Raw genomic sequence first — 15172 nt, forward strand, 5'->3', positions numbered from 1 at the left:
CCACGTCCCACCTGAGCGGGGGAGAGCTTCAAGCTATTTCTAAAAGGTGCGGGGATTTTTACCGGCAAGCGTTGGAAATAAACGCTCCCACTGACGGACTATCTGTGGATCCTGAAGAAAGAAGACAGCGAGAGAGAGAGAGGGGGGTAAGGAAATCATGCTATCCGGATTTTGAAGCGAGGTTACACGTAGCCTTGTTGGTGTTCCTTGTATAGTAGGGTGCACACTTGGGTTCATTGCATTACACGTTTCCAGTTTAAACACAGCACAGTCTTTCTTTAATGCAACTATGCGTGATGTTTGATAAGCTCGCTTTGCTCGATTGCAAGCAGCCTGTTCGTTTTCCTTAATCTCTTGAGCTTTAGGAGGTCCAGCAGGGCTTCTTCTACTGTAAGCTTAATGATAGACAACAGCAACCTCCTCTAATTCATTTCAATCTTAAACAAACAAAAAAAAAACTTGCAATGTGCATTTTTTCTTCCTAAACCCTGTCCGATGTTAATTATTGATTTTTTTTTCTCCAGTTTCTCTCCTCAGCTGCTCCCCTGCAGTTTATTAGTCAATGCCTATCCATTCAACAGAGCTTACAATAGGCTGAGCTTGTCATTGTCAAAACGTCACCGCATGCACATTAATATTAAGCAATACATACACCCATAGACACACACACACACAAGCCCTGTCTCATGAGGTTGCCTTAGCCTACTGACATCTTGACATACTCTGGCCTAAAGGATTACTCTGCTAACCTACATCCAGGGGCTTGCACTTTGCCAACTGTAGCCTACTCATTATATGTGATGTCTTTTAAGAACTGTGCCTCATATAGGGGTGTGTCTGGTTTTATTTCACTTGACAAGGATGTTTTGTGTGTGTGTGTGTGTGTGTGTGTGTGTGTGTGTGTGTGTGTGTGTGTGTGTGTGTGTGTGTGTGTGTGTGTGTGTGTGTGTGTGTGTGTGTGTGTGTGTGTGTGTGTGTGTGTGTGTGTGTGTGTGTGTGTGTGTGTATTTAGCAGGTCTTTGGTATTGGCACAGGCAAACCTTGACCAAGCACCCACCCACCCCCCATGGAGAAAGCATGTGTGGCACCTATTAAGCGACAAATGAATCCCTTCCCTTTATTGATCTCTGGGGGACACACGCTCCTTTTTTCCTTTTTTTTTTTTTTTTGCATCCCCCCACCCCCACCCCATTCAGAATAGGGGGCCAGGGCACAGAGTCATTGGGGAAATGAATGGAGATGGAACTTGGGTGTCCAGGCTGCCTTGTTTCCAATTCACTTCTGCAATCAATATCACACCCGCAACACCAGGAGAATTGGTGTTACACTCTCTTTATTCCTTGCACACACATACACACACACACAGATATATATATACGCAACCTTACAATAGGGAGTCTCCCGAGGGCAGTAGAGCAGCTTAATGGCTCTGCGAGTGGATAGTGTCACCTTGATGAAACGTGGCACGGAGCGCAGCCATTGATCTGCCGAAGGCGTGCTGTGTTGTAGCCTTGATCTCGCCCTCACCTGAACTTGTCAGGTTATAGCCGATGCTCAATGTGGATGTCACTTTTCAGCCGTTGATGTTGGAAAAATGTCAACTAGAAAGAGAATCAGTGTGCTCCCTTCATGGGGCTTTAGCTCAGGGTTAGATTGTCTTTTTTTGTCCTTACTTAGTTTTCTTCTCATTCTATAATGAATCCACATCCTGTATTTTCCCAAATTAGCCACCTTTTTCTGCTCTTTTCCCTCCATTTTCAGCCAATTTCTGTGATTTCAATGCCAAACCTTCACATATTGAAGCAGATCAAATAACATAGACCTTAAACTGAAATGAAAAGGACTAAATCTCCAATACAAACATTGCCACAAACTTGAATGTGTGTGGGTTATATATATGACTTCATGGCAGTTCGCCTAGCAGTGTAGCCATTAAACCTCTTGTGTTCTCTGAAGTATGTCCATCACATCCTTTGTAGTTGCTGCTGACCACTGAACTGACATGATTATTGAAGCGGTCTCATGTTGCTTTGAAAATTCACAAAATGTCAAATTTCCAGACCTGTTTTATATCTCACAACCACCATGTGTATATTCTTACCAACACTGGATTATAATGTCAGATATTTGTGGCTTATTTTCACTTTTTTTTTTACCTATGTGTCTCTTCATTTATTTAAGAAAAATGCCAATTTGCTCTTACAAAATGATTAAAACCAGATTGTGCCTGCATAAATTAAAGCTTTCCCTGCACTTGTAGACACACACACACACACACACACACACACACACACACACACACACACACACACACTCACACACTCACACACTCACATCTGATTCCCAGGGCCTGGCTTCCCACTCACAAACTCTTGGGAAATTTTCAACTCACACCAGTTCAAAGGCTGGTTGAGAGGCCTCTGTCCCTCACAGTTAAAGCCCCTCTGCTGGAGGCTCCCACAGTAGCTTCCTTTGTGCCTGTGTGACCAGCTCGCTCTGTATTCCTCTCTTGCTCTGCTCCGTGTATAATCCCCCCCCAAAACGCCTTACTGAGCAGATGATGAAACTTCTGCTTCCAAATTTCCACTCGTTAAGATTCATTTAGTGATGTGAAGTTGAAGGATGAGTACGTGCAATTCTCAATATGTATGGTTTTGTTGTAGGAAAGCTTATTAATATTCAGTATGCTGTACATGTCTTCTCATGCGTTTGTTTGTGTGGTTAAAACAGAGTCACAAATAGCCTCACGTGTAGCTAGCTGAGGCCTCCAGGCTCTTTGTTGATGAGCTTCTGTTGAATGAAGGAAAGCATCAAACCAGCCCTGCTGTCTGCACAATATGATCTACTGGTGTTTGTCAGGGTAATTGGCACATGCTTGTTAGTGAATGATTAGGCAGAGCTATAAAACTGGCTCCCAGTTGACACCACCCTCCTTTTGAAGAGACTAGAAGGTAACTCGAACCCAGCGAGGCTTTCAGAAGCCAGAATATTCAAGCATGTTGTGGTTAACCTCAGTCTTTTCCTTGTCAGCTACTCTCTCAGGCTGACCGATACTGAACTGCTAATAAACAACCAAACTGAGGTTTTAGTTTCAGTCCGGTGGGGGAAGCAGCGCACAGGAACAAGAAAGCGTTCCCACAGGTGTAATGAGTAACTTGAATATCAGGTCCCTTTTTTTTTTATTGTCGGGTCACTTCCTTGGCCGAGCTCCAGTTTCCAATTTCAGTTTTTGTCACAGAGGTGAGGAGAGGTTAGTGTGTGCAGGTGGAGGGGTTAGTAAAGAATAGTGTTTTTTTATGTGTTACCGTGCTGTGAAATCTGGTGACAAAGGAGTCATTCAGTTTGGCAACAAAAAGGCTCGATTAAGGCGTGAGAGAATAATGGAAACCAATGAATAGCTGTCTGCAGAGTTTCATTGCAAATATAGATTATTGCATGCGTTTTTCTTTTGTTTACATTTTCCATGATGGCATATTTTTGTGATTTCCAGAAGGACGAGTCCACTTTCAGAGGGCAGTCAGAGGTCAGCTACTGTCATTTCCGGGGCCTCCTCCTACTTTTTGTATATCTTGCCTTCAGGAATGCTCTGTAAAAACCCTGAAGCTGTGACTCCCTCTCAGATTAGACGGCAGCTTCAGCACAGTCACTCGTGTCATCGCAACTTCCTGTTTTAACCTCACAGAAAAAAGAAATGTGACTGGCACTGAGTGGATTTAAGGCTCGCCTGCAGGAGACCGCTAATTGTACACTAGATGTATCCTCCAGATTTGGGGCAAAAAAAAAAAAGAAGAAGAAGAAAAAAGCAGCATTTGAGGAGCCTTTGGAATCGGACAACCCAGTGACATACTGTATTTTGTCTTGAAACATGGACCTGACATCTGCAATAGTGGAGTCTTCTTCCCCCTTGCACACTACCCCACCCACCAGCCTCTAAATATTTACATGGTCTGTTTAGTCAGTTTCAGTGTTATTTAAAAAAAAAAAAAAAAAAAAGAAAAGCTGCGTGTGGTCCCCTTTAAATGAGAGGATTTAAACCTGTGACTACAAAGGAAGTAACTGCAGAAAGGTTGCTCCCCTAAAGACCTAACAACCTGTTAATCAGCATGATGTCCTATGGGTCCCTAATGACATATTGATTAACAATATATTGACAAGATGGATGTTTTCTCCCTGTGCTTTAACACGAAACAGCTATTCCAGAGAGAAATACAGTGAGAGAAAAGGGATCCAGACATGCACACAAAAGGGATCCTGTAGAAAACTGATGCACTCACACATACACACACACACACACTCACAAGCATAGTTTAGGAAGGTTGGAAACATTGGATCATTGATCTTAACAATGTGTGTACGTATGTTATCCTCATCCCTGCGTTCTCCTCTTCTAAAACATTCCTCAGCCATGATGTCACCAACCGTCTGAGAGGATATTTATTGTCTGAGGTCGAGGTTTATCAAGTGCGGGGTGGAGGTTGGGGGGCGTTGCAAAGTTTGTGTGTTTGAGCCTGGCAAAAAAGGGAGGGAAGCATAGGGGGGGGTTACTGTCTTTGTGTGTTCTCAGACCGTATCTCATCTGCCCCACTTGAGAATCTTTGATTCAAGTCTGAACTGGTCTTACACAGAGCTGGGTTTGTCTGTAAATCCCACCTGCGTGTGCTAAAAGTTGGTGTGATGTGAGTGTCTAGCTACGTTTTAAACACCTCTGTCTGCTTTTCTGTGCACTGGCCGAACTTTAACCGTAGTCGTCAAGCAAGCCGTGCATATCCTGGTCTGTGGTTTATACACTCATTTCATTTCATCATCCTCCAACCTATTAAAAAAAAAATCACAGCTGAAAAACTAACCGGCTAAATCTGTTGTGGTGCTCACATTGTGTAAGGTCAATTTAACCTAGACTGAATAATGTGGCGGGACTTGTAACACATTTCTGGAACAAATTCTAGCAAAGGTTTTTCTACATTACCACAATAGAAAGCCCATCTGAGGCACATGTTTTATTTATTTCCACACTTTTCTCAGAGAAGGCTGATAGAGCCTCTTATTTTCAGCAGCTTCCTGCTTCACTTTCATGTAGTTGTCCTGGTTGCATTAAAGGTGCACTGTGCAGGAATTGTTTGTTTCTGTTTGTAAACACACAGCATTCAAAATTGGCCCCTCCTCTCTGGCCTAACAAGCAAGAGAGAGAGAGAGAGAAGTGGCCGAGGGAGCTAGACAATGAATGAAAAGAGCAAGCGGGTATGTTGAGAATAAAGCTGTAAATCAGTAATAAGATAAAATGTTGCATGTGTGTGTCGGTGCTGTCAAACACACACTGACAGCAGATGAGCAGCAGTCTGCACGCACACACAACAAAGGGGGGAAACTTTGAAGCAGGGGAGGCACTGAATCAAATAAAACATGAATCCAGACCTCACACCCTGCCCGCTGTTATTGGCTGGGGGCTACACACCCACTGCCCAAAGGTTGCAGCACAGTAACATCTCAACCACAGTAAAATAATAAGAGAATATACCGAGTCTCTGCAGATGAACATAAGTGGTGATAGAGAGGAATTACTTTTGTGTGAGTGTATAGATTGTTGTTGTTTTTTAATAAAATGCTGCATAGTTGGCCTTTTTAAAAATGTGTTTAATTATGCATCAAACACCCACAGCAGGCACTTGATGATTCCCAAAAAGGAGTACTTACAAGATAATTATGTGCATACATTTACCAACACACAGGATGTGATGTAACTGTGCTATTTAGGACGAGGGCTTGTGCAGAAGCATGGAGGACATGCCTCAATCTGCTGCCTGCTATGTATTTAAGAGGCCAAAAATCAAAAAATACACTAAATCACAGACTGAAGAGGTTGTTGGCTTTGCTGAATTGAAGCATCTAAAAGAACACAAAATGAAACCCCATATTTTGAAGCGTGGAATCAAAAATCTCTCCTTCTTTTTTCCTCTCTCCTCCAAAGAACAGAGGTCCCTGAAGCTTGAGAGCTCCTCACGGTAGCATCTGTCATCATGGTCGAACCATCCGACAGGCCGTCTACAGCCGGCCAGAGGCTGGGCGCCCCGGAAAGTTTCGGCGTGTCCACCCTGGAGCCAGGCCTGCGCCCTCCTGCCCAGCAGCCAGGGAAACAAGTCTCCTTAAGGGTTCAGATGCTTGACGACACGCAGGAAGTCTTCCAGATATCGGTGAGTAATGTCTGATTTACTGTCATACTGTAGGGATTTTCCTCATTGGTCTGTCTCGCTGTCAATCAACTGTTACGAGCACTATCAGCTGTTACGCTTAGTTGTAACCGTTCCTTGAATGTTGCAATCCCAACAGCATGTCCTTATCAAAGTTTGTTTGTTTTCTTTCCTTTCACCTAAATGGGGGAAGAGGTTGTTAAGACTTGACTTTAGTGTTATTTGTGCTTTTCGTTGATGCTTTCGTAAACTGTTCACATCCAGGTTGTTGACTTTTGACCCATGTAAGTCAGAACGGTTAGTGACTTTACCGGATTAAAACCAGAAAAAGAGTTAGTTTGTTGTTGAACTTTCTTTTTTTTTTCTGTAGTCCTCTATGATTGTAAACTAGGCGTGTCCAAACTATACCATAAAGGGTCGTTTCCCTGCAGGTTTTTGTTCTATCCAAATCAAGAGCAAACATGATCGGACCAATCAAACTATCTGAAGAAGAGATCAGCTGATTAAATGAGCCAAGCCTGGTGTGCTCATGCTTGGTTGGAATGAAAACCTGCAGCCACATGAACCCTTTATGAATTAGATGGGACATTCCTGTTGTACAGGAACAGAATATATTTGGGTCATTTGAGGTTGCACCCTGGGCTTTGGGTAACTGTGACTGATATTTTTCACCATTTGAAAAAACAATTAATCAAGAAAATAACTAATGGATTAAATACTAATGAGTATAATTGTTAGCTGCGGCCTTATTGCTTGTGTTATCGGTTATACGTACACAAATAACCTCACAGATTTAATTAGCAAGTTGTGTTACTGTTTGGCATCAGCTATGCATTTTGAAACTACTTGTTTTTTCTGGAACCTAAATTCTACATGCATTTAATCCATCATAAATCTTGAATGCAACTATTCACATCAAAAGCCTTCTTAGCTTCCAAACAGTCGGGTGACTCTGAAAAGGGAACAGCTAATTAGAGACCTTGAGAGGCTCATAAATGGAAGAAGAAGGGCTTGTTTTGTTTGTTTTCTTTGGACTGGAAGTGACTTTATGAGGATGTTTCATCCTGTATCAGCAACAGGAGCTCTCGTACTCGATCATCCTGTCATTTCCAAGATGAACACACAGATATGTTCTACTTCAACCTGTTTGATAAGTCTGTATCATTTATGTAGCACTTTATATGACACTAAGAAGCATTCATTTGGTGACAGTGATGCCTTGAGGGCTCAACCTAGCTGAATCTCATCTGTTCTGTTTTATCTAAGGGTTTGTCTGCTTGTCAATCAATCTCATCTATCTATTTATCAGCCTCCCGCTGCACCCCCACATAAATGACTGATGCAAATCTTCAAAAAGGCGTGATAAAACACAAGAGATGTGGCTTATCTGTGGGGATATTCAAATATTTTTTCCCTCATTCCTTCCACAATCCAACTGCAGTCGGTGGCTGCAAAAAAGGGCTTGATATTTAGCTTTTACCTTGAGTCTTATCTGAGAGGAAGCGGGATAGAAGCCAGCTTCCTGTCTAAGCACACCACTCCTACAGACCCCTAAAATACTAAATATAATGCTGATTCATAGACAGAAAAAACACCAACCTCTTTCTCTTACTGTCTCACTGCTATTCTCTTACTTTCCTGCCTTATTTGTGTTCTTGTTCACATCCAGAAACGTATAACTGTTATATGCGGTTTGTAAATCACGCATGTGCTTTGTGTCTTCAAGAATTGGTGTGTGCTTGCATAAAAAGTGAGTCTGAGGCATGTGTTTGTCTACAGCAGTGCTCTAGCTTCCTAATGCTATTTAGAGAAAGGGGTCCTTTGAGAGGCTGCAGCCAGCAGCTTTAATGACATCGGTGCTGCGGTGCTTTCGGTATGTCATCTCTGGGTGTAGTCTCAGCCTCTGAATTAACGGCTGCCGCAACTTGCACGCCTGTGGATAAACCCGGCCGCCACATTATCAGCTTTAACATTTTCGGGGGGAGTTTTTGTGATGATAATTAAGAAAGAATCCAGCGAGTCACTGTCTCAGCTGGCTTGTGGAACATCCTGAGCTGCAAGTTCAGGAGAGCCGTAATTGGCTCTTGTGAAAATGCCAAGAATGTATGTGGTTGTTAGTGCCTGAGGATGTGTCTGTGGCTGAATGGACAGTTTGACAGAAGTCTGGGATCTGATATCTCTCTGTGTGTGTGTGTGTGTGTGTGTGTGTGTGTGTGTGTGTGTGTGTGTGTGTGTGTGTGTGTGTGTGTGTGTGTGTGTGTGTGTGTGTGTGTGTGTGTGTGTGTGTGTGTGTGTGTGTGTGTGTGTGTGTGTGTGTGTGTGTGTGTGTGTGTGTGTGTGTGTGTGTGTGTGTGCTTTTCAATTTTTCTGAGCATTTTTCAAAATCCTAAATTGATGTCTTGTCAAAGTGATATAAAAACACTGAGCTCGTGGTTCTCCACAAAGCTACTCCTCATGACAGGGATCTCTTGCACTTCTCTCCCTTTCCCTCCTGCTCTTTTTTTTTCCAAACACAAACACGCACGCAAATGAAATGACATACCTCCACCGAGCATCTTCAGACGTCACCGCTCGGACCGCAGGAGAGCATCAGCTGAGAAAACACCAACAACGGCACCGCAAAATACCAATATTGCACCCACACACACACACACACAAACATATCATTTCTCAGGTTGAGATTGATAACGGAGTCAGTTTTCAAAATCTGAATCAGTACAAGACTAGACTGGGAAAAATAACAAAGGGAGAGGTGGGGATGAAATAAAAGACAGGAGGGTTAAGGTAGAGAAGGTATGAAGAGTGAGGAGAATAGAGAATAAAGGGAACTGACAAAATTAATGAGGATTCAGTGAAATAAGGGAGCCATTGTCTTCTGAGCTTGACTCACCTAATCAGTCTTTTTTTTTTCTGGTACAATGCCCTGCAGTGTGTTTGTGCAGTAGGTGTAGTCTAACGTGTGAATCAAGAGATAAGCATGCAGCTCACACTTGCGTTGGTACTCGACAGGCCATTTTTCTCACTACAGGGAGGTAAAGTGGAAGACAAGCTCATTAACCGAGCCAGTTATCTAAAAACCTTAGCCAGCCAGGGGGGGTTCAGGATATAGGAGCAATACAATTTAAAGATCCAAAACATGGGGCTCTTTATATCTATTTATATCTAGCTGTGTGAAAGATGTGATAAAATGTATTTTGTCCATGATGCAATGTTTAGAAAACCACTCTGCAGACAGCTGTTTGAAAAACTACGTCAGACAATAGCTCAATGCAGCGGTATTTTTAGAAAGTACTTTAAGTGTGGATTGGTCATCTCTGGCCGAGTTGTGATCCGTTTTATAATGTAGATGACTCTTGGTTGACTTCCAGTTAAAGTTTAATCTGGGATCATGATGCAGCCAGTGTAATGTAAATCCGGAAGGAGAGGTTTAGTGTTTGAATTAGATTCCATAGAGAACAAAGCTTTGCCTTTTTAGAGCTTGAAATGGTATATTATAAATGCCAAATGGTTTAAGACATGAATGCGTAACGTTAACAGTGTTATGGTGCAACATGTAATATTCAAATCTTGGATCCAGGTGGTTAAGATTGAGGGGCCCGGGCTTTCATCCTCAGAGCTGATGTCCTCATGTTTATATAATCAGCTGTGTCCTCGGGGTTCCAGTCGGGAATGTGGATTCCCATCAGCCCCGAGAACGGACTCTATTATCCGGATTCCCGTGAGCGGTAACGTGGAATCCATTAGATCAAAAAGGAGAGCCTACGGAGCTCTTAGCCGGACTCTTGTGTTTTTAGTGGCACGACGCCTGGCCGTGGCCGCGCACCAACACACACAAACTTGCGTGAGTGCAGAACATCGCCACTCACTCCCACCTGGTGAATAATTGAAGGCTGAGTAGATCTGGGGTGTGTATGTGTGCATTTGCATTACAATTCTAATCTGTTTAAGCCCCAGAGTTTACTTGCATGTCAGAGAGAGAAACTTTGTTGCATGATTTGCCTCCACAAGTAAAGCCTCCTGCCCGAGATTATCTCAGTTTATCGTGAGTTAACACCATCAGTGATTGAGGAAATTTCTGCTCCCGTTAAGGAAGGAAACCATTGTGATTTGTGGGATGTAGATTAAAAAGAGAACAAGTGACGGCAATGTAATTTATCTCTGACCTTTTTCTAAATGAGGAGTGAATGTACGTCATTCAAACAGTGATTCAACAGATTTAAACATTTTTTGAAAGTCATTGTTGCTACTCAAAGCCACTGAGTGATTGATAGACTGGGTTAAAACTAATTTGAATGCATGCACTCAGTACAGATGACTTCCATAGCCTGACAGACTGTTTATTCTAATAATACAACCAACAAAAGTGTGTGCATAGCTGCACAGTCAAATACTGTGTGCCCACCCCAATCCCCAATGAGCTCTCCTATATACCTTCCTGCTCCCCTACACCACACATAATGGCTTCAACAGGCATGTTGAGTGGTAAAATTGAAGTGATCAAATTGGGTAATCTGACCAAAATAATTGGGGCTGAAACTAAGAATCACTGTTGAATAATTGAATAATCGTCGGGTCTATAAAATGTTCATCACACGTTCATGAAACTGTCTTAAATGTCTTAAAATTGCAGGTTTTTTCCGACCAAGAGTCCAAAATCCAAGAAAGAGTTTATTATTGCATCACAAGAACAAGAAAAGCAAGCTTGAAATGTAGGATGTTTGTTTTTTGCTTGATGAATTGACTGATTATTTCAGTTATTAAAATAATGTAAAATCATAGATAATCTCCAAATTCAACAGAATAAAAATGGGCTTGATTTTCTTTACTTCCCTGTAAAAAATATTAGCACAGTACAACCATCTTAAGCCAAAATCTGAACAAGAACAAAATAAACTTGAGCCATACAGAAAAACAGGACAAGTCTGGGAAAAAAGTAGAATCAATAACAAGAATAAAACCGTTTTGATCCCATGCATTCTGGAAACATTGCAGCCAACATCTGAACCGCTGCTGGTTTTTACATTGGGCCGTGATTTATTCTCCAGCGGATCTACTTGATGGCCCCTGCAGCTGTAGCATGCTACACCTTTGTCAGACATCTGCAATATCTTCATATTTCAGTGTGGACTTGCCCTACATGATTGTGACACGATGATGAAGTCTTGCTGATTCCCCGGAGTGCAGTTGAGCTCGGTTAAGACCGCTCCCCCTCCCGCCCCCTGTGGATCTGCCCTCACTTTGAAAACCTCATTGGTGCAGATGATGCATATATAAAAGTGCACATGTGCCCTGACAGACATTTCACTCTTGCATCACATTAAGTCCGTCTCTTTTTTTCCCCTCAAAGATGATAAATTGCAGAGGGAGTACGCTGTCCTTTTTTGACCTTTATATCTAGCCATTGCTAGCTCTGATTGGTCAATATTTTTCTTGGCTAGCACGCTTACTTGACCTTAATCCCTGTAAGACCATCCAATACAGTAGATCCTCATCGTGATTGACTTTCTCAGTGGATGTCAGAAGCTTTGTGTCTGATACCAGAAGAGAGGATAGGGTGTGTGTGTATGTGTGTGTGTGTGGGTAAAATCACTACGTGGGGTTTTGTAGCATGATCGGATTGTGGCTTTATGATCTGCGGGGCTCCTGACCTCGTGTTTGTCTAAGATACACTGTCGGGCAAAGATACAGGACCGCAGGGAGGAAGGGTTATGAGGATTAGGATGATAGAACTGTTTTATAGACAACATCACTTGATGGACTGGCGGTCCCTGAGGCCCCCTGATAAATGAGCTGCAAGTCCCCCTGCCCTATTATGCACACACACACACACACAGACACACATAGTCACTCCTTTGCTCCACGGTGAAGCAGTTGACATTTCAAACGGATGAGCCTTTGTGCTGTCGGCTGCCTCAGGAGTAAATGATACGAGTGGAAGTAGCAGATATGAAAGGAATGAGAAAAGAAGATTATCAGTCACACCTTCTTTTTTTTAAGTGTCTTTAAAGATAGAAGAATGACTGAAAACAGACAATAACAGACTGCCTAAAAATTAATTTTCTTTCCACTTCTTCAAAATGACCATTTAGTTTCGCTTTCCTTTGCTCTGATAGGTATGACTGCCTCTTTGTTGGCCTGAACACCGCTGAGACTTCAGCTATTTGGCCCAAACAAGAGCAGAGGCAATTAGTTTTAATGTAGCCGGTCATTAGTGGATTAGTATGCATGAAGCAGTTCCAATTTCTCAGTCTCCACACTAACTCACAAAGGTATTTTTAAAACTTTCAGCTGTGCAGCAAACTTCTTTCTCATATTGGATTTTGAGAAGATGTTTTGAAGTCCAAAATCTACTGCATGTCCTCTGAGATTCACTCATTACACCCCACTGCTTTCTCTTTTATAGTCCAGCCAGACATTTTCACTCACTGAGAGAGAGACAAGTACAATGTTAAAAGATCTTAGAAAATGCACATTTTTGAAGCTTGGATTGTGTGACTTATCTTCTAAAGTTGGCAGGAGTCCTGGCAGGAGTCCTGGAAATGAAGTTGTGGTTTTGGAAGTGTGGGTGAAGCCAAGGTGATGTTTAAAGACAGTGAAATGTACTTATTTCAGGGTGAGGCTGAAACCCTGACTTTGTGATCTGTGCAAGTTTATGACTCTGTGTCTCAGCGTGGCAGAGAAGATCTCCTCTGTTCTCCTCTTCCAAATCATTTCTTTCTTTCTTTCTACTCTCTTGGAGCGATTACAGCACTAACATTTGGCAGGCCTCATTCATCACCGTCTGCAGAGACCTGTTCTGTGTGTGTGTGTGTGTGTGTTAAAACCCCCCAGTCTCTGCTTGACCCAGTGCTGTAACACACTAAAGCTATTTTGACGATTCATGGCCTCACAAGGGCCACATTAAACCAGGTTACATGGATATGTGAGTTTATTGGCCCATGTGCATGAACATATATACACCAAGTGCATAGTACAACCTGCCATGCAGTTCAACAGATTCCCCATTACAGTCCTCTTAAAATAAATATATACTTTTTTGATTTGCAGATGTAATGTCCTTCCTGATGCTAAATGGGAATGTAGAATGAACATGACTAAATAATGCATTGTGTTTTTTTTTACTCATTTAAATGAATAAGTGATGCATCATACTAAAGTGTGACTGGTTGAAAGAGGAGGGAGATGAGAAATGCCCCTCTGTGCAGCACCGACGCCATCTTTCATGTATTTATAGTAGACTTCCAGCTACCGGAGCTGGAAGTCAATCCACCAATCTTAACATAGAGCAAATAACATCGTAGTTCCATTTTTATTTATGATGCTGTACTGTAATGGTATAGGTCTATCTGTAAGCTAGACTTTTTGAGGGGGACATTCAGCATTAGCCTCTGGATTTTAGCACAATATCATGAATGTAGCCATCAATTAAATATTTAGGACCATTTTACAGGGTTTTTGTTCCAAAACAAGTCAGCTGGAAACATTGAAAAGTCAGCTAGAGACTCAGTTTTCCACCTACCAACATTGTTGGTACACCTACCAACACTTACCTTCCACCTAATTAGCTAGCTAGCTACCTAAAGCTGGTAAAATGTGACAAAAGATAGTTATAGGTCTGAAATGAGACGTCTGCCTTTGTTTACATCTGTACAAAAAACAGAAACCCCCCCTTTTTTTTTAACAATAACTATGATTTTTTTTAGGGGTAAATCTGCCACCTGTAACTGTATTTGTGCCACTGCTAGCTCCACATGTGTAGCAACAGTAAGGACAGGGCTAAGGCTCAATTATGACCCTAGCAATTAGAAAGAGTGTGCTGTATTTTGTGTTTTCCGTCACACAAGTATCCATATATAAGTAGTTTTTTATGCCCTCCAACTGCATATCAAGTGACCAAAGTTCAAGAAACATGTGGATCCAGCATGCCTGCATAAAGAGTCTCACAGAGGAACAGTGCTGTATTATGTAATGGTTGGCATTCCCGGCCTCATTCCTGTGGTCGAAGACCTCGGAAAGGGACTTCTGACTAGGAACTGACTTTCCTCTCAGCAACTTCTTCTTCCTTCAGTAGTTGAGCTGCTTGCTTCGACCCACCTGTGGAGCAAATTGGGGAACAATGAAGTATCATACTCATAAAAGATCAGGTTAAAAGAGGTGATAATATTTGTTAGTCCAATATAAGTGTGTGAGACACGAACAAGTAAGTGCAGAAACACAGCCGTATTGTTTCAATAAAGCCAAGCATTTTGTTGCTTTGCTATTAAAGTGGGTGTGTGTGCGCATAGAGCCACGTGGAAGCATTTAGACGTGCTGAGTTCAAACACGGTGCCACAGACAGAGCTGCCTCCGAGCTAGGAAGGAGGGTACAAGCGAGCGAGACAGCGAGATTATTACTTATTGAGTAGAAGACTGTTGCTGATGAAGGGACAATTACTGAGAGATTGTTTCTGAAAGGGAACAGGATGGGGGTAGGAAAAAAAAAGAGAGGGCCCCACTGAGGGACGAGAAAAGAGACGTGGTGTTACACTCGCTGTGATGGCGAAAGAAAGGGATTGCACGACAGAGTGCGAGAGAAAGACGTATACAGACACACATCCGTCTCCCACAGAAGCATTTTGCATTGCGCCGGCAACCAGTGAATGAGCAAACACTGTCCCCTCTGCTCAGCTGCAAACGGGATCCTTCTTTTTGGTTTTTTTGTTGCAGTAATTGCAGTGAATGAGGTCCCCAGTGAGGAGGCTAGTCAAGCCAACAGTGGAAGAGTTGGGCCCCATTTAGGGTAATCACTTTACCTCCATTTCACTGTGCTACAAAAAAACCACCATACCAAATGATTAGTTTTTGTGGATTACTTGTAATGGTTTGGGGCAGCTTGAAGTAGCTGTTGAGGTGGGCTTGCGGTGAAATTTCCAGGGCTGTTTTTACAACTTTGTCTTGTCATTCCGTTCATAAAAGTGGGATATTAATAATTTCCTGTATTTGATAGA

General features: G+C 42.4%; 1 protein-coding gene across 2 annotated transcripts in view; it reads left to right on the plus strand.

The window, feature by feature from the left end:
* farp1 (FERM, RhoGEF (ARHGEF) and pleckstrin domain protein 1 (chondrocyte-derived)) overlaps window positions 1-15172 on the plus strand; it is a 54825-nt gene continuing 39653 nt past the window's right edge. For both annotated transcript variants that reach the window (XM_062414412.1, XM_062414413.1), the window contains exons 1-2: window positions 1-146; window positions 5966-6188. In XM_062414412.1, coding sequence (XP_062270396.1) covers window positions 6015-6188 — 174 coding nt within the window. In that variant the 5' untranslated portion in view covers window positions 1-146; window positions 5966-6014. The remainder of the gene's footprint in view (window positions 147-5965; window positions 6189-15172) is intronic.

The sequence above is a fragment of the Scomber scombrus genome, chromosome 24 (assembly GCF_963691925.1).
Source record: "Scomber scombrus chromosome 24, fScoSco1.1, whole genome shotgun sequence".
Classification (NCBI taxonomy): domain Eukaryota; kingdom Metazoa; phylum Chordata; class Actinopteri; order Scombriformes; family Scombridae; genus Scomber; species Scomber scombrus.